The sequence below is a fragment of the Mycetomoellerius zeteki genome, unplaced genomic scaffold (assembly GCF_001594055.1).
Source record: "Mycetomoellerius zeteki isolate Tzet28-1 unplaced genomic scaffold, Tzet1.0 scaffold382, whole genome shotgun sequence".
NCBI lineage: Eukaryota > Metazoa > Arthropoda > Insecta > Hymenoptera > Formicidae > Mycetomoellerius > Mycetomoellerius zeteki.
The window spans coordinates 333,676-356,885 of record NW_017257373.1 but is presented as its reverse complement, the minus strand read 5'-3'; the positions used below and the strand labels follow the sequence as shown (position 1 = coordinate 356,885).

General features: G+C 32.6%; 2 protein-coding genes across 5 annotated transcripts; both read left to right on the top strand.

The window, feature by feature from the left end:
• Positions 1-6,747: 6,747 nt before the first annotated feature.
• Positions 6,748-11,475, top strand: LOC108726055 (uncharacterized). Of its 4 annotated transcripts, none has more exons than XM_018453421.1 (8): positions 6,748-6,798; positions 7,332-7,580; positions 7,991-8,203; positions 8,338-8,395; positions 8,709-8,947; positions 9,185-9,565; positions 10,830-11,038; positions 11,115-11,475. In XM_018453421.1, exons 1-8 carry the CDS (start codon positions 6,775-6,777, stop codon positions 11,197-11,199), a joined length of 1,458 nt encoding a protein of 485 aa, XP_018308923.1. In that variant the 5' UTR covers positions 6,748-6,774; the 3' UTR covers positions 11,200-11,475. The 4 variants fall into 4 exon arrangements, with proteins under 4 accessions (XP_018308923.1, XP_018308920.1, XP_018308924.1 ...); XM_018453418.1 differs by having other exon boundaries at positions 9,176-9,565; XM_018453422.1 differs by lacking the exon at positions 8,338-8,395 and having other exon boundaries at positions 7,991-8,261.
• A 2,938-nt stretch (positions 11,476-14,413) lies between these two features.
• LOC108726057 (uncharacterized) lies at positions 14,414-20,093 on the top strand. The gene is made up of 3 exons (XM_018453424.1): positions 14,414-14,479; positions 17,611-19,213; positions 19,479-20,093. The coding sequence occupies exons 1-3, from the start codon at positions 14,459-14,461 to the stop codon at positions 20,069-20,071; spliced, it is 2,217 nt and encodes a 738-aa protein (XP_018308926.1). The 5' UTR covers positions 14,414-14,458; the 3' UTR covers positions 20,072-20,093.
• The last annotated feature ends 3,117 nt before the right edge of the window (positions 20,094-23,210 follow it).

Here is a 23,210-nt window from a genome sequence, read left to right as displayed (position 1 = left end):
AACGAATCACATTCTATTTTCAAATTTTACTGCTATGATTATCAAGGAAATGTATCTTTTTGTACTGAAGTGTTTATATCATTTTTAACATATTACTTATTCGATTATTTTTATATATCCAACTTTTGATATGATCTCTTACTGATCTTTTATGAGTTTTACATGAGAATCTAATTATTTTATCGTTTGAATATGAATTTGAATTTTATTATTATTGATTTTATTGATTATTATTATTATTATTATAGTTCTATGTCGTTAAATTATTTCTTTAGCTAAAGAAGACTCAATGAGTATGAAATGTTCTTAGTCTTAATATTATATATGCTTTTATTATGAATGCATGTTTATGTTTAATGTATGTTTTTATTGTATGAATAACCGTATTAATTATTTTCAATAAATACTTGTACTTGCTCGTTTCTCTAGTCAATTTATACTATTAATGCTTTGTAATGAACAAGACTTTATGTTTTTTTTGGATAGAATTAATTTATATTTAACAGAATTGCATGTTTCATGCGGAATGCAATAAGTCTTGACGCCAATCTCGATGCGGATATCGCTGCAGATGAGTGAGAGCTGCGCTCTGTGTTCACCGTTTTATTTTATTTTGCTCATTCCAAGCGCGCTCGTGTATACTGATGGTCTGAAATAAAATCGGATGGACCAAGCCTGTTACTTTCACGCGGCAACTCGATCTCGATCGATACTACACACACCGACCCGAAAGTTCGAGGCGCGTATTAAATGCCTCGCCTGTACAAAGTTTGAATAAACGAGGCTGCAGCTTTTGGCGACGCTACGGTGATAGAAAGTCCCGTGCACACATACGTGTGTAAGGACATCCATTATTGTAACTATAGCATTATTTTCTCTTTATGTTTATGAGCCGTCACGCCGTCGTGCGAGCCGACAACCTGAGTTATCTATTACTCCGACGGCAGGGAACGTTGCATCCAAAAAAATGTTATAACATTCTGATTAATTTATGTAGAAAATGCGTTATTCTTTATTTGGCACTCTTCTCCAATTATATACTACTTGCTCTGTTTCCTTGGCCCCAGCGAATAGATGTTTCTCACGCGGTGCGATGTTTATTTTTACCATATTTTTTAAACGTGCCGGTTTTCTCTTTGAGTTCATAAATTACCGTTACATCGTATCATCATTTAATAAGATAAAAATTATTATCTACTAAAATTCTGACTATATAAAATAATTGTTGCAGAATTACGGATATCTCAGAAAATTATATACATTATAATAATATTCTTACACATGATTTGCTGATGCTTTATTGCGCACGTTGAATCATTCGTGTTCCGGGTTAATTTTCATCACTTTTACAAATACACAAAAATTGTTAAATGATTCTTATATATAAGTACTTTAATATCTTTAATGTTTTATCTTTAGAATTAATCTTTAGAAAGTATATGTAAGGTTGTGTTTTAAAATTGTATATATAAATGTTACAACTAATTACTTGCTCTTAATATTCCAAAAAAGAAAAATTCATAGAACATGAATGTTTAAAATAAATAAATTGTTTAATAAATAAAATTATTCTTAATTTTTTTTTGCGTATTGGAGAGACAGAAGTTTTATCTTTTATTTTAATTTCTGAAAAAATTTCAAATTATAAAAATAATTTTAATCAGTTAATTGCAGCATCCCTTTGAAAAATAATATAAAAAAAAATAATATAGAGAAATCATTAATTAAAGATTTTCTAGTATCTAATATATTTTCTACCGATTTCCCACCTGCATTATGAGAGAAATATGCGTATAAATGACGATCGTTACTTGAAAATGATGATCATATAATTGATCGAGCCAATTTCGAAAGCGGATGAGCGGCAATTAACCCGAGTGAACATCAAAAATTTAACGGATCGAGCAAAACAGATAAGTAATCTTAAGCTATCTAAGCAAAGATCGAACTCGAGAAAGAGGTCGGCCAAAAATGTCGAATATTTGCATTTTTTATTGTCGCTTCGTGGTAATATGAGAAACTACAATCCGATCGACGACGCGCCAGTGTATAACGAGTCTAATTGACTTCCTCATTTTTCTCCTCTCTTTTGCACGCGTTTTATCGGAGGCGCCCAGCTTCACGGCCGAGAAAGTTTTGGACTCGAGGTTGCGGGTAATTCGTCTCAAGTGCAGTCGTGTCGACGATCGTTTGACGCAACAGCGGGCAATTGGTATATGTATAAGGTTGTAATCCACACCCATGACCACCGTAGAAAGTCCCTCCTCCTTCTCCTCCTCCTCTCTTCCTCATCCTTCTCTTCCGCTTTGGCAGGTGGAATACACCTGGGAATGTCCGAGGAAAGGGTCTGCCTTTGTGCGATTCGATAGTGGAACGTTTCCACTTCTACAAAGAGAAAAAGAGAGAAAGAGAGACAGAGAAATAAGAGAGCGACAAAGAGATTGCGAGTCATTACGAGACCTCCTTTCCATCCTCGCGATCCTTTCCCTTCCGTGACTCCCGATTGCATCGATCACCCATTCCTGCCAAAGAATCTGTGCAAGAAAATTCCGCTCTCCATCCCCTTCTCTTTCCGCTTCCCCGAATCGCAGCCCTTTTCCTCATTGTTTACGACAGAATAGAACGAGCGAACATTCCTTATAGGATTTTTCAGGAATATAATTGTCACGCGATCGATGAAATAAGCGGTAGTTGGCCTGGGTGATTAGTCAGTTAATCTTATCACTTAAATTTGATCGAATAAACGACAAGAAGGTGAAAAATTATTCTGACATGCAGTGCGATCTTTTACATCATTCTATAATACAATCCTGCGAGCTGTAACCGAGATCATCTTCACTAATTACATTGTTTGATGTATACGAAAATGATTGATTGTTAGATCTAATCGAAATGAAAATGAAAAGAAAAGAGACGTGAACTTGAACGTATCATTACGGATCACAGATATACAGAATAAGATATTGTTCTAGATAGCAAATCTACATGTAAAAGATTAGCATGATTAATTACTCTGTATACATTGTGTCTACACTGCAGAAAGAACGATGTTGCTGAAGTCTAAAAATTTAACAAGATACAGATCTGGAGATAATTTTATTGGAATCATCAAAATTAATTATATAGAACGTTCAAGCTCGTTGCTAAAATGTCAAAACTCTTTGCACTCTTTGCAGCACCATGCTCGAGTTTTTTACGTAATTATTTTGATGCTCATCAAAATTATTTTCACATCTGTATCTACCTAAATATTAATTATTTTAGCAAAATCATTCTTCTTGTGTGTTGTTAAAAATTTTAGTTATATATAGCACGTACATAAATATATTGGACGAATGAAAAAATTGCCTAATTTGTTATTAAAACGAAATTAAAAAAATAGATCCTTAAAGTTGAAATTGTACTCTATCGAATAGTATAATTGCCAATTTGAGTAAAATATTACGTCCTGACCTTACATTTATGTGGAATCGAGCACGAACTTTTGCATTTATTCAATATATTAATTATAATTTAAATCATATTAATAGAATTTAGAATAGCGCGAATATACCAAAATTATTCTAGTAATTCATTATCAATGTAATTTTTTGTAATTGTAATTATTGTAGGATATATATATCTGTTTTAAATACCCAATACACCGCCTTTAAATTAAGCAAAATTACGCGTCCAAATCTCATAGCTCGATCTCGCATGCAACTATTAGACACGCAGTGGTGAGAATAATCCACTTTTCCACAAGTATGTACGCTATTATGTAGTTCAATAATCGGAAATCACTTCCTACCGATCGATCATTCTCTCCATTGTTCGCAGAAGACAACTGACGTTGGCACTTGTTTCTCATTATGTAGAACTTGAATTAATAAACGGTAGATAGTATCAAGAATTTTTAAGTACTTATCTCGGTAATAATGAGCCGCAACTGTTTCTATTAAATTTTTATCAAACGTTAATTAAAGTTGTTTAAAAAATAACGCTTTATTATTTAACTTATAATTAATTTATATCAAGCATTAAATGGAAATATTATTGTAATTAAGAGAGAAGATACCTTGAAAGATGATCTAAATAAAATTTATATTTATTAAATTTTATGTGATATATTTTAATATTAATGCCATAAAAAATTATTTTTGTATTTGTACAAGGTGACTGCACCGTCTGTGGCCACCTTAAGCATTTCTATAAGTTTAAAAAAAAATTTTTTTAAATAATATTGTATATGAAAAAGAAATAGTATTTACTTAAATACATTGTTTGATGTCTTAGTTTTTAATATTAAAAAAATTTTAGGGACAAAAGCGAATGTATAATGAAAAAGTTAAATAGTTGCAAAAATTCCATTTTGCATTATTTTTGGCTATATACCTGTGGCCATGTATGATGTAACTTTGACCATTTGAAAGATTTAGCATTACAACAAACTTTTGTTAGAATAGATAGTAAATAACAAAAAATGCAAAATTTCATATATTTCAATCGTTTCTAATAAGATGACTGTCTTGAGTGAATTCCATAGAAAATAATTTTTTTATAATATGAAAAAGGAAACATGAGTTAACTTATCACATTATTAAACAAGAGAAATAATTGCGACGCGCATGTGTCGTGATTGTTGCGCACTAGAACCAACCTTAAACTAAAAAAACCTAATAAATAACGAAGGTGGCCAAAATGGGCGCAATGACCACAAACGGTGCATTCATCCTATTCGATTCGTATTCTTATTATAGAGATGTAAATTAGTAAAGTTGTATCGTATGATTTATTTAACGTTCTATTCCAATTGTAATTGGTGCAAAATTGATCGACACGCACCAACTTAGTCAATTAGTAGCTTAATGAACTGAATAATCGAGTATGATAATTATTAGCGCAAGTAATACGACTTCAAAGAATCAAGAGAGCATTTACGTGAAGATAACGAGTACCGATAATGCTACTATGCTAGCATTTAACGCACTTTATTCCACATTAAATGCAATCAGATAGCCGATCACCGCGCGATTACACGAACAACGTTCTTGAAAAGAACGCTAATGATTAAGTACGTGAAGCTTATTTCTGTGTGATTTGATCACCTTGACGCGATATATACCCAGGAGATTGCGTTTTAATAACCGACTTTTTTCTGTCGCGAAGGTTAATTTCACACTAATGATGTGGCATCTTCGACGCGACTATTTCTACGAAAGGTTGGTTTTCCGCCGTCCGTTTGATGGATGCAAAATGAATCGTTCTAGGCGAAATCTCTTATCTATTAATCATACTTACTTAAAGTTTTCCTTTTATGTATTTGCAGAATATCAGCGTGTCTTGTACATTTTTGTATACGGATACATACATGCGCGTATTTAACATCAATCAATTTCACCTCAATCATTATTTTTTATCTAATCAACTTGAGTGTCAAGAATTACTCTTGTTAGAAATTCTGTTTATATTTTTCCGAAATTTATAAAGTTCACTTTAAATATCTATATTTTAAATTATTTTAAATTTCGAAATAGACTTGTATATTTATAATTTGATATGCCATGTTTTAATATACATTTATGAATATATTTTAATATACATTATATTTAGCTTAATTAATTTTATGTCACATTTTATATTCTAATTTTTAAATTAGCTCGTTTTACACGTAAATTAAAATTAGAAATAAAATTAAAAATAAAATTCTATCCTAAATTCTGTCATCACAGATCACCTAAAGCGGATTTATTTATAATATTTTATTTAAAAAAGTAGCAATTGATATATGATATTATCTCTAAAGCAATTATTTCCAAAACCAATTATAAAAAGCTATAATCCAATTATAAAAAAGCTTGGAAAATATTTATTTTTTTTTTAATAATAATATCATTTTTCAAATTTTTATTTTTAATATTGTTATATGTACTATGATTGAGACATAGCGTTTTCGAGACATGTTAATCTATCAGATAAAATCCAGCCGTATGATCTGAAAAATCGAGGGAGTAATTTAACGAATATCTTCACTTTTACTCCTATCGATAGTATTCTGCGTGGTCCACGATCGACACAGATTATCACACACGCTTTGATCAAGAAGTGAAGTGCTCAACAGGAGATGCATCTGGTAGGGGTAAAGACATATAAGAGAACGCACGTCTGATTCGGTTTTATAGTAGAGCTAAGTCCCTTGTGTCGTGTCTTTATTTTTTTTATATATTTGCAATATGGTAAGTATGGTCCCGCTATTTAAATGTTTCCACTTCAATAATTTAGTAGGATAATACCGCACATTATTATATAACCGCCGCGGAAAAGAAATGCATAACTTCGCTGTTAAATAAGAAAAAAAAGTTTTGTAACAGTTATATATTAACTTTATTAAAAAAATCACAAATAAAAATATCGTGCAAAAGGACTTGCTTTCAGCGAAATATATAAAATGAACTTTTTTTGTAACAAAATAAAAAAAAATAGTTATCTCCGTGGTTGGTGATACGTTCTGTAAATTGAAAAATATTTGGAGTAATATTTCGAAGTTCCGTTATAAATTTTTAAAAAAGCGTAGCTTTTTCCTGATACATGGCGCACTGTAATATGTACCTAAAAATTCGTTTAATATAAAAAAAAAGAGAGAAATGTATATGCGTGCATATAGTGATACACGTGTTTGGGGGAGGGAGCAATCCGCCCCGCCGATTGCGGGACAACACATTCTATATAAGAGTGGTCCATGCCGGATGTTTGACCCAGAACTTCGCGTGCAGTGAAAGTGTGCCCGGTGCAAATATGTTTTTACCGGAAACGATAATGGTGAATAAAATATAATTAGCCGCTATATATATATAAGACGCGTCATCGTTGATCACTTCGTTATTAGATTAATTATTATTATATTATTATGTATAATTTAGGAATTATTAATTTTTTCCTGTTACATTTTTTTGTATATGTATGAATTGATTAAATGTAGCACGGTAAATTCGACAAGAAGACGATTTCTTAAGCAATTAATCTTACGATTTTTAGTGAGTCATATTGAAGTTTATTGAGTTCAACTTTCAGCATAATTTCATGTCATCTTATTTTATCATCGTATTTTTTCTAAGTATAATGATATATTTTCCTTCCTTTGATATGCATCACGAAAGCAATTAACTTTTTATTTACATGACATATGCCAATCATGTCATTTATATTTTAAACTTGAAAGGCATTTATCAATTTTATATTTGATAGAAGCTTATAGATTATGCACAATTGGATGGCGAATTTTAAAGAAGAGTATAAAAGATCAGAGTAGACGGATGATTGACAGTAATTTTAACTTTCTCTTTCGATTACAGAAAGTCTATTTAATATTGGGTCTGCTGGTAACAGCGACGTGTGCTGAGAAGAAAATTAATTTAGAAGATATAGAAAGAGATACTCTGAAGGCGGAAGGTAAGACCAAGGTCGAGAGCATCCAGACTGATGAGACGAAATATATCGCCAAGCCCAATCAGCAGCAGTATCAAATACCAAGCCAATATAATACTTTGGGTCAATCCGAATTGTACGTCCCACCTCAGCGACTTCAGGACATAAAATATAGTGTAAGATATATTAATTAAACATTGTAATATGCGAAATTTTTCAAATGTTTTTACTTCTTCTAATTATGCTCTTATACCGATTTTATAATGTATTATCACACAATGTATGTACTCAAAATGCAGAAGATAAATAATATTAAGATAATAATATTATTTATAAGATATGTTTAACTTATATACAGGGTGTCTCAGGATTTAACGGACAAACTGCAGGACTTTATTCTATAAGTGGAAATAAGAAAAAAATGTTTATGAAGTTTGGTTAAATGCTTTATTACAAAGTTATTTTGAGATACCCTGTATAAGATGAACAATATTGATATAATATAAGATATTGATATATATAAGATGAACTATAATAAAATAATATATTTATTAACTCTTTTGTCTTCTTGTTTTGTTATCGTTAGCAGTTGCCTGAAGAATACATTCAATCCAATCAATATGCTGTACAAGAAGCACAATATAAGCAACCGAGTCAAATTCTGCCACAGCAAAATTTTCCGCCTATCCAATATTACGACGGATATCAACAGCAAGTGGAAATAGCTAAAGGCATTAATCCTACTGCCTTCGAATCGCAAAAATTAAATTACCAACCGGAAATAGTGGTGGGCAACCACATCCAAAGTGTTCAACAAAAAGCAGTCACAGAAAAATACACGAAAGCCATCAATAAAGGTAAAGACGACAAACATGAAATACTTTTATGATATTTTATTATTTTTCAAATTTATATTTAGTGGTGGGCAACCACATCCAAAGTGTTCAACAAAAAGCAGTCACAGAAAAATACACGAAAGCCATCAATAAAGGTAAAGACGACAAACATGAAATACTTTTATGATATGCTATTATTTTTCAAATTTATATTTAAAAATTTTTTAAATAATAATTTTATATAAGTCTTTTTTCTCATATATCTAATTATGTTAAAAATTATGAAATTATGAATCAATAAGGAATAAAAAATTATTACATTTAATTATATGGGGAAAAGACAATAAGTGAAAGTCTATTATTTTTTTAAATTAAGAAAAAAAAGGAAGTTAAATTCACTTAATAGACACAAAATTTTTAAATATTAAAAGAGAATATAAAATTTGATTACACTTATTTATTTTTCAGATCCTGCTTTCATTGACGTTCCGGTGACACAGTTGCTTCCCTATTATCCTCATTTGGATGTTAATCCCTTAGTGAATCTAAAAGGTGCCGGACTGGCGCAACCTCCGTTACAGCTTGCCAGCCACGCGACCCAACAAATTTCCATACCTGTATATGCCCCCGTATATAATCAGAAACAATTGATCTCTTCCGTAAAACAACCTTATTCTACTGTCGAGCCAGTAACGTTCACGACCAAGGTAAATTTAATTTGCGTGAATGCAACTCTCCCAAGTAAATTGTATTCTTGTGCAAATGGTTATGTAGCACTAATCGTGTCGCAATATTGTGATTTAATGCAATGTGAAAGAGAAACGTTAAGCTTTCTTCCTGCATAGTAAACAGCTTCGCGAATATTTTAGCATTGATTTGAACTGGCCACAAGTCAGTTTTTTGTCAATTCTGTTTTACTCGTCACACAATCGTAGATATTTCAGGCGCCGAAAGAATCGACATATGCAAATCCAAGTCCACACAAGAAAAAGATCAACTCGGCCCCATTATTGACGTCACCCTTGTATGTCCAACCCCAGCAACCATTAGCTCAAGAAAAGCCCCTATTACATACGCAAGCTTACATCACGTCTTCGCAACCGCAGTATGTGCACCAATTAGTTTACATGCAGCCCGGCATAATTTACAGTGATCCCACTGCCGCTTATAGCGATCTTTACGCTCGTCTACCAGCCTACATTCAGGATAATTATCTTCGCGCAAATCAGCAACAGCTGTATATCGCATCGACAATCGGCCACGAATTGCCAAAGGAAATCTTGCAGGAGCAGATTAGCCAGGCCCTGCCGCAAAATTTTATTAAGGTTGGTGCAATTGTAACAGATATAATAGAAATAAATTCTATTGTCATGACTGATATTTCAGTCAGCGTGATTTACAACTTACGTGACTACGTTACATTGATCGGAAATCAATGTTTTGGAATGTAATGGAAATAACAGTTTTACATAACTCACTTTATTCGCCGGAGGTATAATTAGTGATTTAAATTAACATCGTTAACAGAATGATATCACTATCCAATTATTATAGTTTAATCACCTCTTTTGTCGCGCTGTTGTCTATGTATTTTCTATTTGACACATTAATTTTATTTTAACGGATAGAAAAGAATGATATTTCCTATCAATAATTTAATTTTTTTAAAATAAAATACTATTATATTGACTTAAAAAACGATGAAAGAAAAGTATATATTGCATACTGTACTTTAAACAATTTCTTTTCCTTCCGTTTAATTAAGACATATGTGTTTTAATATAAAATATCTTTTAATATAAAATATAAAATATCTTTTACGAAATTTTCTTCTGATTTTTTTATTACAAATATACACTAAGGAGAAAGTTTTGATATCTGTTCTATAACTATAATTACATGGTATAATTATGATTATTATTGTTATAATATTAGTAATAGGAATGAGAAGTAAGTAACGCCGTTATTTTTACTGTTACTTTTTATAATAATGTTTTGGTAATGACATTGCAATTTTTTGACAGTAATGATAATTAACTAAAAGCTGAAGTTGGGAAAGTCACTTGTCAGTTTGAAAGGTAACTTGTCACCATTACGCGTTATTTATTGAAAAAAAAGTAACTCTCGTTGCAACGAGTTAAAGTAGTGAGTAAAAGTAACGCAAGTTACAATGAGTTTTTTCAATAAATAATGCGTAATGATGACAAGTTATTTTTCAAAAGTGATATTCCCAATCTTAACTTTTAATTAGTTATTATCATGAAAAATTGTAAAGTCATCACCAAATTGTTATTATAAAAAGAATGGAATAAAAGTAACAGCGTTGTTCCCATCCCTGGTAATAATTATAATCATTTTCAATTCCAACTATATGTATATTTTATAAAACTATAAATATAATTATTATTATTGACATAATAGTAGTACTAACCATAAATATAATATTATGTAATTATAGTCACAAATATAAAAAATTTTTCTGTCAATGTATATTTACGACATCCTGCGGGATCACTTGCTTAGAGTTCTCTTCTAGTTATCTCATTTCACGCAACACAAAAATTGTAATTTTGTTTAATTTTGAAACAGGTGCCTGATGAGCCCAAAACCCATTTCGTACCGCCGCAATTCCCTCCACATGACTTCAAAACCGGTAGTACGCAATTGGAACCTATTCGGAACTCCTTCGAAGACGAGCAGACCTTGCCGGCGCAAGATCACTCCTTGCCCTCGGAGCCGAGGTCGCTACTTGACACTTACATTCCAAGCAAAGTCATTGCTGCACAGGATACCGCCAGGTATAGTAGCGTGATTAATAAGACGTATCAGAGAATACCGTATATCACTATAATTTACCTGTCATAACCGTTACAGGTACAAAGAAAGGCCGATAAAGCTGGAAGGGGGTTTTCTCCCGTCGAAAGTAAACTTCGCGCTTAAGAAGCGCAAGTCTGAATGATGAGAATTGCCATAAGTGGCATGACGATTGACGAAATACGTCATACATACACAAGGGTCAGTACAATTTTTAAAACTCGATTATTAGCGATCATACAACGATCAAGGTATATGCGGACATCGAGAAGAGAATGTGACAGAGGTCGGCGTCATCGCATCTAGTCTTTCATTGAAGATCATACAAAATCTTTTTATACTGTTCTCTTTTACGTTTGTAAAGACGTGTCCAGTAAATGACAAATACTTTGTTTACGATTTTCAATAAAATTTAAATAGAAAACACAGTCGGTAATACCTCTCCTCTCCAACTTGTAAAATAAATTAAAAATGTAAGTGTATAGAATTTATTAATTATATAGTTAAATAATTAATTATGTAATTATTTTACATAATTACAATGTGATTTCACAAAAAATTAATATTTTTTATTTGAAGTAATAATTATTTCTTGTACATTATCATTGTTTCTCGGGCATATAATAAAAGTTAAAACAATTTGTATAAATACAATTTTTAATAATAATATAATATATTTTTCTGACATTATTTATTTGTGAATAATATTCTTTTTAACATTTTACATAAAGTCTTATAAAGAATTATTTCAAAAATTAAGAAATTCTTCTATATTTCTATTTTTCTATATTTAATTCTTATAGGACTTAATTCTTGCATTTAATATATTTCTATGTTTAATTTATTACACTGTGCAACAAAAATAATTTTTTTTACACATGGAAAACTCAAGTTATTCTCAAAAGTAGAGACAAAATGTAATACAAGCGTACGTGTCGTTCCGCGAAATTCATTTGCGTTTTTTACGCACATTTGAAGTTTTATGCACATTTGAACAGGTTATTTCAGCCACGGGGTGCAAGATGAAATTTTACAATTGTCTGAAAATCATGTACTTTCATACAACATTAGTCGCTAAATGAGAAAATGATAAAATTAAAGCGGAAATAAAGGAAAATGTTGAAAATATGTATTTTTAATTGAAAATTACTCAAAATTTTCGACCTTTCTACATGGTTAAAAAATGATTATAACGCATTTCTCTTGAAGTTAACTATGTATAACGCCGCGATCCGATTCAGATTTAAGAGGTGATTGTTTACTGCTTACTCCTACTTCTATGTGCGTTTACTTTTACAACGCTTACGAATCATTTCATCCTTGTTGTTTATCAAATGTTAAACAAATGCTCACAAGCATTATGAGTTATGAACATTTTCAGATCATGGCCTAAATGGTGATTTTCGACTAAAAATGCATTTTTTCACTATTTTGCTCTATTCCAATCGGTTTAATTTGATTGTTTTCTCATTCAGCGATCAATTTTACATGGAAATACATAATTTTATGGAAATACATAATTTTCAGACAATCGCAAAATTTCATCTTGCGCCGCAGACGAAATGACCTCCTCTGAACTTCGAACGTGCACAAAAATCGCAAACGATTTGATATCATCAAATTAAACGCATGCCGGTACTAGATTTCATCTCTACTTTCAGAGAAAATTTGAGTTTTTCATGTGTGAAAAACGCTGTTGCACGGTGTTATATGCAAAGTTACGTATCTAAGAATCAGTTAAATCTATTAATATCATAAATAACGAATTTCTAATGTAATTTCTTTTAGAGATTTAATATCTTCTTTATTTTAATATAATTTCTTCCATAAATATTATTTGTATTTTGTAATATAAAACTATAATTAAACAAACATGTAAGACTGTTAAATTAAATATATGACGAGATTTCTAAAATGAAATATGTATAGCGTAAGTAACATCTAAAAAGAATTTCAATATTAAGAAGGTAAATGATTGAGGGATTGATTCGCACTATAGAAGATCTTTTGCCATTGGTACGACAAGGCCACGCTCTTGTCTTCTTTCTACTATTACGAAGCAGTAATATATATTACTTATGACACGATATTATTACATAAGTTTTATTAATTCCTTTATCGAGAACACGGACACGACAAAATTATTTATCGGTTATCCGCAATAAGCTTGTATAAGATTAACTAATTATATAAGTATTCTGTCTGTGTATATCGGTATTTGTGATAGTTTATGTTACGCATTCAGATAGACTGCGTTGACAGGTAGTTGAGAGGTAATGCACTGATGAAGGAATTACGTCTTATGTCAAGAAATCCACAAGCGTATGCAAGTATTTATGCGAGTGCGATGTATCAACAGAGAGTCCACACGAGAAAGCTGTCAGAGATGAACTCAACGGTGTAGGCACGCAAACTTAACTGTTTAAAATTCTAGTTGTTACTTTGTTATTAATGTCATCGCATGCACGAGACGCGCTTTCTTTTTCTGTAAATGTATAATTTACTGGAATCTTCTGTCGATATATGTTCCGTGATTTATTTAAATGAAAGCGGCTGTGTGCATTTTGTGCATCACGCCTTCGGATTCATTATAATATTTTCTTAAAATGACCCTACGAGGTCAATAATACTGATAAGTAATATTGAATCAGTAATATTAATAGTATGCATCAATATTTCTAGTATTTTTACAACCTTATACAATCAGTATTATTAACAATATATTTCACTTTAGTTTTTTGATCCATGTCACGTATAATCTATCTATTACACTGTGACATGGATCCTAATAAAGCGATAATGTTCGAAAATCAAAATCCAGATAACCATCAGTATTCTACGTCAATCCATCAATATTAACCACACACGATCAATAATACTGTCAGTATTTGTTAATACTGACAGTATTATTGACCGTATAGCATCACCTTTATGAGTAACATGTGATAAATAAATTTGATATAAATTATTATAAATTTTATAAGTTTTTAAAAAATCGCTAAAATTATATCTTATACATGGAATTATGAATTTCAAATTCGCTTTTTGCTGTAGCAAATGATTTATAGCATCTAGTTCTCCAATTTATATTTATTCTAATATAGAAACTTCCCGGTTAGTCCATTTATAGAATATGTTTATTTACGTAACGCAAAAAGAATAAAAGAGTTCGCATGATCAGTGTATCGATCTGTCAGACGTCGCTACGCTATTGGCAGGTGTCTTCCCGTATCGAACGCGAATAGCGTTCGTCTCGCTGTGGTGAAACTATAATGATGGTGTCCTTCTCACACCAGGAGCGAGGGCATATAAGGTGGGATGTTCTGGCCTCAGCTTCATCAGTATCAAACATACACCAACATACACGACAAGTCCGCCAAGCTAGCAGGTTAAGGTCGGCCGTCATGAATTTCGCTAGAATCTATGTAAGTACTTAAATCAAAATCGTTTTACATATTTAACGCTCTGTCCTCTTTTTCCTCAAATTCCTCTTCCATTTTATTAAGTGGCATGATTAATATTCATTATATATAATATATATTACATTATATTATAAAATTTTAAATTAAATTTAATAGAAACACCGTTTACATATTTCGATTTCTCTTTAATTCTTGTTATAAAGTTATCAAATTAAAATTTATTTTGATTCATTTAAAAAAATTTATTTTTAATTTTCTATTAGCTATTTTTATTAATGTTACATTTTTTTATGGAGAAAGATATTACTGTTATGTTTCCTTTAATTTTATTGACATTTTGACGTACAAAAAATATATTAAGAAAAAATAATAAATTTTTCTGTTTTTCTATATTTGTAACATTCATTTATTCCTTTGTTTCAGTATAATTAGGACAAAAGCAAATAATAACAATTTTTGCATGTATGATATTAACATCCTGCACTAATAATCCTAAAATAACAACTTTATAATTTTAATAATAAAATGACAGTAATTGCGATAAACGTTACTGACACAGTTATATGTAATTGCAAAGCTAACAGCCGCGTATTGACTCCAGACACGAATAACATATTATCGGTAGGAATTGATTGCGCGTAAAATCTCGCGGTTACAGCTGTACAAATTTAATAATCCGACCGTTTTAAAACCGAAAATCCGTGAAAAATATTTTAACGGAAACACATCAATCGTGCCATTTTTCAGCGCATCAGTTGCAAAAAAATTTTCTTTTTTTTATGTGTGGTCGAATAAATGTTTCCTGGACTCGACCGAACGTAATTGCGGTGAAAGTGCCACAAATTTTTCTCTGATCACGGTCCATACGCGAAGAGGCGGTGATAAAGTAGCTACAGCAGATGCTCTTGAGTAAGTCAGTGAAAGTCAGCAAGGAGGATGAGCCACGCATCTCATCTGCACGCAACGCTTCTTTCGATTCGTGAACGCACTTTTTGGCATTAGGTAACACTACGCGTTTCGCGCCGACGACGTAATGTGGACGTTCGGCGAGATCGGCGTGAAATTTGACATCTCTTCAATTGCGATACACCACTCGCGTTTTTACATCTTCGTCACCGCCAATTTCGAGTTGATTGACGAGCTGACGACCAGCCGCGGTGACCACATTCGACGCGCTGCACGCGCATCTATTATCATCACGTGTCGCGTGTTGAATATTTATTGGGTTATTAACGCCAGAATTGTAATTTGAGAGCAGTCGGCATATTTAGTTCAGGAAAAAAAATCTGATCGATTAAATTTAAATATATATCTATTACCGTGTACAAATTATGTCTATGTATTTATAGACATAATTTACATACGCTTTTAAAAAGCATGAATGATTTCACAAAAAGTATAAATATATTATATAAAGTATAAATATATTATATAAATTATTTATTTTATTTACAGCGCATTTGATTTTTACATTTAGTTGATTTCTAATTTGATATTCTTAATTTCTGTATATTTTCCAAATTGAAATATTAATTTTTTATTTTCTCTTATAAATTATTTTAATATTGTCTCTATAAATGTATAAGTTAAGTATATTTATGATTCCATTAATATTAATTAATATTTTAATACAAATAATATTACAATAGATTAAATATTTTAACATAAATGATTAAACAATTTAATATATATCCAGCTTTTAAGGTATAATAAATTCTTTACGATATTTGATTGCACAAATGGAAAGTAATATTTTCTGCTATCGTTATCTATATATCGCGACGTTTACCTAAAGAAAGCGGTGAAAATCGCAAGTGCGCAACGAATGAAACCCGTTATGGTATTGACCGACACACTTGATTCTGACCCTACAGGAATATCTTTCCATATCTTCGGCTCCGCTTTCCTCCTAGATCACAATTATGCGATCGTTATTTTTGTAATTACGTATCATAACCGGATTATCGTTCCGACAATATCTTCATAAAGCATAAAAATAAGGTACCTGAGCCGAATAAGACCCAGGCACTAAATAAGGCCCATTTTTAAATATATCACTTTAAAATTTTACACACTTGCAACGGTACACTCGCTTTACGCCTGCACTATATGCTTAAAAGATGTGTGATAGGAAGTAGATAAAAAAGGATTAAAAAATTGGAATCGATAGCAACACGTTTGTTTAACACAACAAAAACTTGTGTGTATGAGGCTAGTATAAGCCATTTTTATAACAATCCGCTGCAAAATTTACCAGTGTACAATGTTTCATAATTTATTATAATTCATTATAATATTATTCAACTTCCTAACTATGGAAAATAACTAATAAATAATTTTTTTGAAATAAGTATAAGTATTTTTTTTTAAACATATACTTATTAAATAAAACCCACTTATGTGATTTTTGTTATAGTTATTATTATTTATTTGTATGTGTGGAGTTTACGACAGAGAATAACGATTTTCAATACTACTATCTTTTAAGAAGCTAAAATTACATTCAAATTGCTAAAAATTTTCAAAGATTGAAGAGTTAATTACAAATAAAATTAAAGATAATTGTAATATTTGAGAGTAGAGTAAGGCCTAAGAAATTTCCTTTCTATGATTAATAATCATTTTAAAATTGATTTAGAAAGAAAATGTTTACTTTCTTTATTATTTTTAATTTATTTTTTTATTTGGGCTTTATTATATTTATTACATATGCATGTAATAAAGCCCAATGTCAGAGTTTAATAAATTTTTTTTTTCGTTTTTACATATATTCTATATAAATAATATATTTTATTTTTGAGAGTGAATGAAATGAAGATTTGATTCTCATTTAGTTTATTTCAATATCCCCCCCCATAAATAGAATTTTTTTTTAAAATAAAATAAATTAGGTGGGCCTTATTCGGCTCAGGTATCTTAATATCTAATTAATTACACATTCTTTTTGAATGTATCTTATTACGGAGAAAATTCAATCCAGAATAATTTAACCGGTATTTCTTCGGTCCCAATCGTACATACTCGCCAAACAGAGAAGGGAAGTGAAAGTGAGATCTCCATTGCCGGAGATCGATGACCAACACATTGTTACATCGCATCTGGTGCGATTTCTTACACGTGCCCCTGACTTTCAGATCGCCACATTCCTATTGATATACGGGCTTTGCAATGCGGAGACTACCGGAAGCAGAGAAATCAAGGTGAACGACTCCGACAACATCGAACGTCCCATTACCGATGATGCTGCCGATGTTCCAGAAGCCGAGAGAAGAAAAGAAGAGGAAAACAAACAACAGGAAAATGTTGAGGAAATGCTACCAATCCTACCGCCGATAATACTTCTAGACTTTGATAACGGTACAATCGAAGATAATGCGACCGATGAGAAGTCAAAACGCACTGTAAATAACGGCCTCGGGAATTACGGCTTCGACCGGAATTCCCTACTTGCCCCACGAAAGTACAATTATTACTTTCCCGCGGGAAAGACCGGAACCACAGTGAGCATAGAAGAATCCATCAGCCCGTTTCTTCCGAGGACTATAATTGAAAAGGTACTGCCGAGCAATCGGAAACCGATTTCTGGTTCAATCGATTTCGAACAACAGGGGTCCCGTGCTTCGACAGGATCGAACTATCAGTATTATAATTCCATGACAAAATCACCACAAGTATTCGGACTACGAATGAAATTGACGAAGACATCCGATTCTGAAACTTACCAAGGATTCACGCCAATCGCCAGACCCTCCATCGATGCGTACTCGAATGTAGACTTTCAGGATGGTGTGTACACGTCTACAACACCGCAATCTTTGACATTTGGTCCTGCGGAAGCAATAATGTCGAGTTACGTCACTCAAAATCCACAAAGTTATCCAACCTCCAGTTCAAGTCGATATGCCTACGTCACTCCGAATCCGTCGTCGTACGTCCAAAGATATCTGGGACAGAGTTCTCAGCACGCAATAAGAGTGCAGAGTTACTCCAGACCGAAGCAAGGTGCAACGAAATCCTCAACGTTCAATCCCAACGAAGCTGTTGCTTTCTCGGAGCATCTGAATTCTCGTGATTACGCACGACCAGGTTTGAACACGGTTGAATCTTCGACTCCCGGGTCCGATGATGCGTCTAGTTACCCGGAGGATACTAAACCGTTCCCCAATTTACCCCGATACACGGTGGAGAACGGTGTCAAATACGAGAACAAAATATTCTGGAAGTATCCAGACGGCAGAGTGTCCGATGTGCCGCCTAAGACGTACGAGACTTACTCCGAATATCCATCGTTGGCTGCATTACAGGCAGCTAAGGATCAGGGCGCCTCCCAGGTCTACGAATCTGCCTCTACGGAGGGCAGCGTGATGTCACAGGGCCCAGTGCAGTTCCCGTTGGCGCCGGAACCCTCCGATTCAAAAGTCCCGTTCATTTCGCCTAACTCCCTGTCACGCCTGCAGCAGCAGCAGCAAGCGTTTCGATTGGGTTATCAAAGTTTCATCAACCAGAAGCAGGCAGCTTTGCAGCAAGTCAAAGCTGGCAGCGGAGTTTCGCCCATATATTCAGTCCCCTCGACAACCTTGTCGCCGAGAAACCCTCTCAAGTCAATCGGGAAAAATCCGAAAAATCGATACGAGACGTTGAGCCCGATCTCGAAGTACATGGTGAACAGTCCAAATCCGGAATACGTTAACAACGTGGAGAAGAATGCGAAACCTACCAGACTTTTCACTTCAACAGGTGAGCTGATACTTTATACTTTATCGAGATACACTAAATGAAGAAATGATTGCATAATTTAATTCTAATTTAAAATGATTTTCGCCAATTATTAATTTTTTTTATAAAGAGCTACGATAAATATTATTATTATTTACTTTATGGCAGTAAAACTACAGCTTCTAACCATAATTATTATACCATGAAATTATAGTCAAAATATCAAAAACTTTTCTCATAGTGTACATGTCGTGATCGTGCGATTACTTAAAAATTATTTTCCTAGCTGGCAGCAATTTGGCTAAAAAAATCAACACAAGAGACAAGAATCTGGACGGCTATTCGAATCTGCAGTACTCGGATTTGTTGAATTACAATCCGTCTATCTCGCAGTATATCAAGAATCCTGCATCCATCCTCAATGTACAGCCGACCTTCGTGCAAGCCGGGAGCTCCTTGATACCCGTGATTATTCTAAGAGTGGACGGTGTGCCACCCATACAACCCAAACCAATGCCAAACGTGAATTTGAAAGCCTTGTTGCAACAATATCTCGTTCAATACGCCAAAAGTATCGAGGAATTAGCACAACAGTCCAACTACGATCTCGGCGACGATCAATCTCCGAAGGATCAAAGTTCGTTCTCCACCAGTCCTCTGCGCGAACTGGCGCGATTGGGATCAAATGACGCTCGGGACTTGATCGGCAATCCTACAGAATCCTACATCGGCAAGTCGAGTTACGAAACGAGCGATCTGGATGTCGAAAAAAGTTCAAGTGGAAAATATGGCGAGCGTACGGCGGCTCGACCGAAAGTGAAGAGTGTGGAGATCATAGAAGATCCAATTGATCCAAGACTCGCAAATCATAGATTTTAGAACGAAATCGCTTGTAAACAATAGACAGTGAATACATCCCTTGACTTTTGTGTTCTATAAATTCGGTTTTTCAAAATACATTCTGATGTAATGTAAAATATTGTCAAGTCGATATATCTATTTCAAGATATGTTATTAAAGGAATAAAAAATTCGAGGATTAAAAATCTCGATGTTAATTCACAAAAACGAAAACTTGTAAGATAAAACGCACATTTTCATTTGAGTTTGCGAGAAAAAATATTGCAATAATATAAAATGTTGCGTATTATAAGAAAAATAACCGATAATACAATAGAACACCAAAGTTAAGCCAATATAATGATTGATGGTATTAGCTACCGGCGACGATGTAAAATCCAGAATACGAAAGTTTTCATATGAAAAACTATTTTTTTTTTCCTTTGCATATTCTTCATTTTTAAGTATTAAATAGTTGCAACGTATATTATTTGGCACTTCACAGAGAATGAAACGTTTTGTGCCATGAACCGATTTAAGAAAACGTCAACGAGATAATAATAATAATCGGGCGTTAGTGATACGATCGTATTTATAATGTAGGATTGTGCAATTATTATAATGCATACAAACGTACCTGCGCTACTGATTTGCTGAGAACACGCGAAGTTTTTTGGTATTAATAAATTTTTTGCCGTTCTCGGGAAAGCGGTAGTAAGCAAAACATACTTTTGCTTTGCGAACGCACCTACGAAAAATCAGCCAAACTTCCACACTTCGAAAAGGTACCTTATATATAAATCATAGTATGTAAGTTCTTGTGCGATTTAAGATAATCACAATTTGTATACTGCATTATTATAAGCTAATAAAATAAGCAAATAAGAAACAAATTTTTATACAAATTAGGTTTGTATTATTTGTGCCTCAAATTTCTATGTAAATCAATTATTTCTAAAAGACATAAATCTTTTCATTTGATACTTTTCCTCGAAATTTTTGGTAATCACATTTTGTTTATTCCTTACAAAAATAAGCAGTTCTATAAAATTTTGTGGTATACTTTATTAATAAGAATCTTTTTCTTTTAAATGTATGATAATATATTCATTTAAATAAATATAGTTGCATGTGAAAGTCAATCGAAAGTAGGAAGCTATACTCTCTAAACCTGAATCAGTAGATAATCACTGATATCACTGCCAAGTATACCACTGGTAATCAATGAATGAAATGTAAGATCGCTAACCTAACTAGTCTTTATTATGTGATCTAACTAACCTTTTAGTGCATAAATTCAATGAATATTGCATTGGAAGATTGGAATTAACTTGCAAATATCAGTATTTTAGTTATATAATGCTCAAACATTTTTCCTTTTTTAGTTGAACTTATTCATTGATTATCCAGTGCTAAGTATGCCATTGGGTAATTAGTGACTATCCACTTATTCAGATTTAGGGAGTATAGTAGTGGTTATATGTAAAAAAATTATCTATAAATTATAATGAAATTAATCGCTAGAACATAGTTTTCTACTTTGATTCATCATTCTTTCATTTTTTCCTCACTTAAAATTTTTGACACGACTTAAATACGTGTTACATTATAAAGTTAAATAATAATCCACAAAATATAAAAAATATGAAACATATTTTCAAAAATTAATCAATGTTTACTACAATAAAGTTTTTTGGCATAAATTAAATCAATTTTAATTATTAAACTATCGACCAATTAATCGTTAAGATCAAGAAATTGCAAAGGATAGACATGACAAGATTATACTTTAATGAATCTTATATAAATAAATTCTGCTTCAATAAAATTTTATTTTGATAATCTTGGCTGTAAAGATGAGCAATGCTAAAAATTAGGAATTGTGATAAAGTTCCTTGAACATTTTTTTCCCCTAGGAAGAATCTCTCTTTCATTTTTCCTATATCAATTCCATAGACCACAAAAGCAACGATTAAAAGGTAGTTCCAGGATATCCTGTATATTACATTATATGAGCAACGTAAGTATCGTCTGATTAAAAAAAAGCGGAAAAAGCTGTAAACATACGTTAGAAGAGTATTTATTAACTTTTCCCAATAATTACATACAGTCTTGGTTAATAAGTACAAAGTACCCTCAATTTATTGTATTTTCTTGGAAAAGAAAACGATAATAAGAGTCAAAGGAAAACTAACAAAATATTAAAATTTGCTCATTTTGTTAGAACATTTACGTCAATTTTTATACTTGCTACAAAGACCGTATAAGTGCGTTATACGCATAAGTAAAGTAAAAGTTTTCGCTTTAGAATTGCTATCAATCTACGCACATTAAGCGGCAATCAAGCGCTATTATGCGTTTACTCGATACGGACAACGCGCAAACGCGTTTATTCGCAAACGCCGATGCCGTCCGAGAGAAATATAATAATTCAAAATTATTAATAAAAAAGATATTACCGGCGCGCGAGCGCTTGGAGATACGCATCAATGTCGACCGATGCCGTTGAACCTCAATTAACGTTAATTATCTGGCAGGCGCGTAAAAAAAAAACTTAAGCCCGCTCCAGCTCCATTGTTAATTCCATGTTTTCACAATAGACAGGCTACTGGTCGGCACAACATCGGCACTCCGACGGTATCTGCGTTGCATCTATGGCAATTGCGGCACGGCAATTAGGCGCGAGGTATTAAACTGCTGAACGCTCGAGCACGAGCGCGAACGACTCCGCATGCAGGGAGGAGATCGGCTCGTGTTCATTACACATAGACGTGCACCTTCGTTTCCACGGCGCGCAACGGGAGGAATAGACGCATCAGGTATAACGTGTGTGTTCTAGAGCGCGTAAAATTACGGCGGAAAAAGTACTGGCGATACCTTGGATCCGATTCCGTCGATCAGAGACAACAAGAACCGCAGGAGGCTGTAAAGCGCCGGAAGTGTATTCGGATTGATGTTCCCAATGCGGTTTCCAATAGATAAAATAATATTCTACAGAGAGATCTAGAATCTCTTCGGATCTCTCCTACTTATTTGTTTTGTAATTGACGCCATCCTGTTGGTTATAAATAAATATTTTGCGATGCATTTAGAAAAATAGCGATCGCCTACTTCTTGTTCTTTTCATGATATTCCGCGATCAGTATCTCTCGATCGAACTTACAATAAAACGATTTTTA

Coding starts and splice junctions, on each gene's coding strand:
- LOC108726055 (XM_018453418.1), top strand. CDS start 6,775: ATGTTTTTACCGGAAACGATAATG. Junction 8,948..9,175: donor CAGTAACGTTCACGACCAAG/GTAAATTTAATT, acceptor ACACAATCGTAG/ATATTTCAGGCGCCGAAAGA. Junction 9,566..10,829: donor TGCCGCAAAATTTTATTAAG/GTTGGTGCAATT, acceptor ATTTTGAAACAG/GTGCCTGATGAGCCCAAAAC.
- LOC108726057 (XM_018453424.1), top strand. CDS start 14,459: ATGAATTTCGCTAGAATCTAT. Junction 14,480..17,610: donor TGAATTTCGCTAGAATCTAT/GTAAGTACTTAA, acceptor CCTGACTTTCAG/ATCGCCACATTCCTATTGAT. Junction 19,214..19,478: donor CAGACTTTTCACTTCAACAG/GTGAGCTGATAC, acceptor TTATTTTCCTAG/CTGGCAGCAATTTGGCTAAA.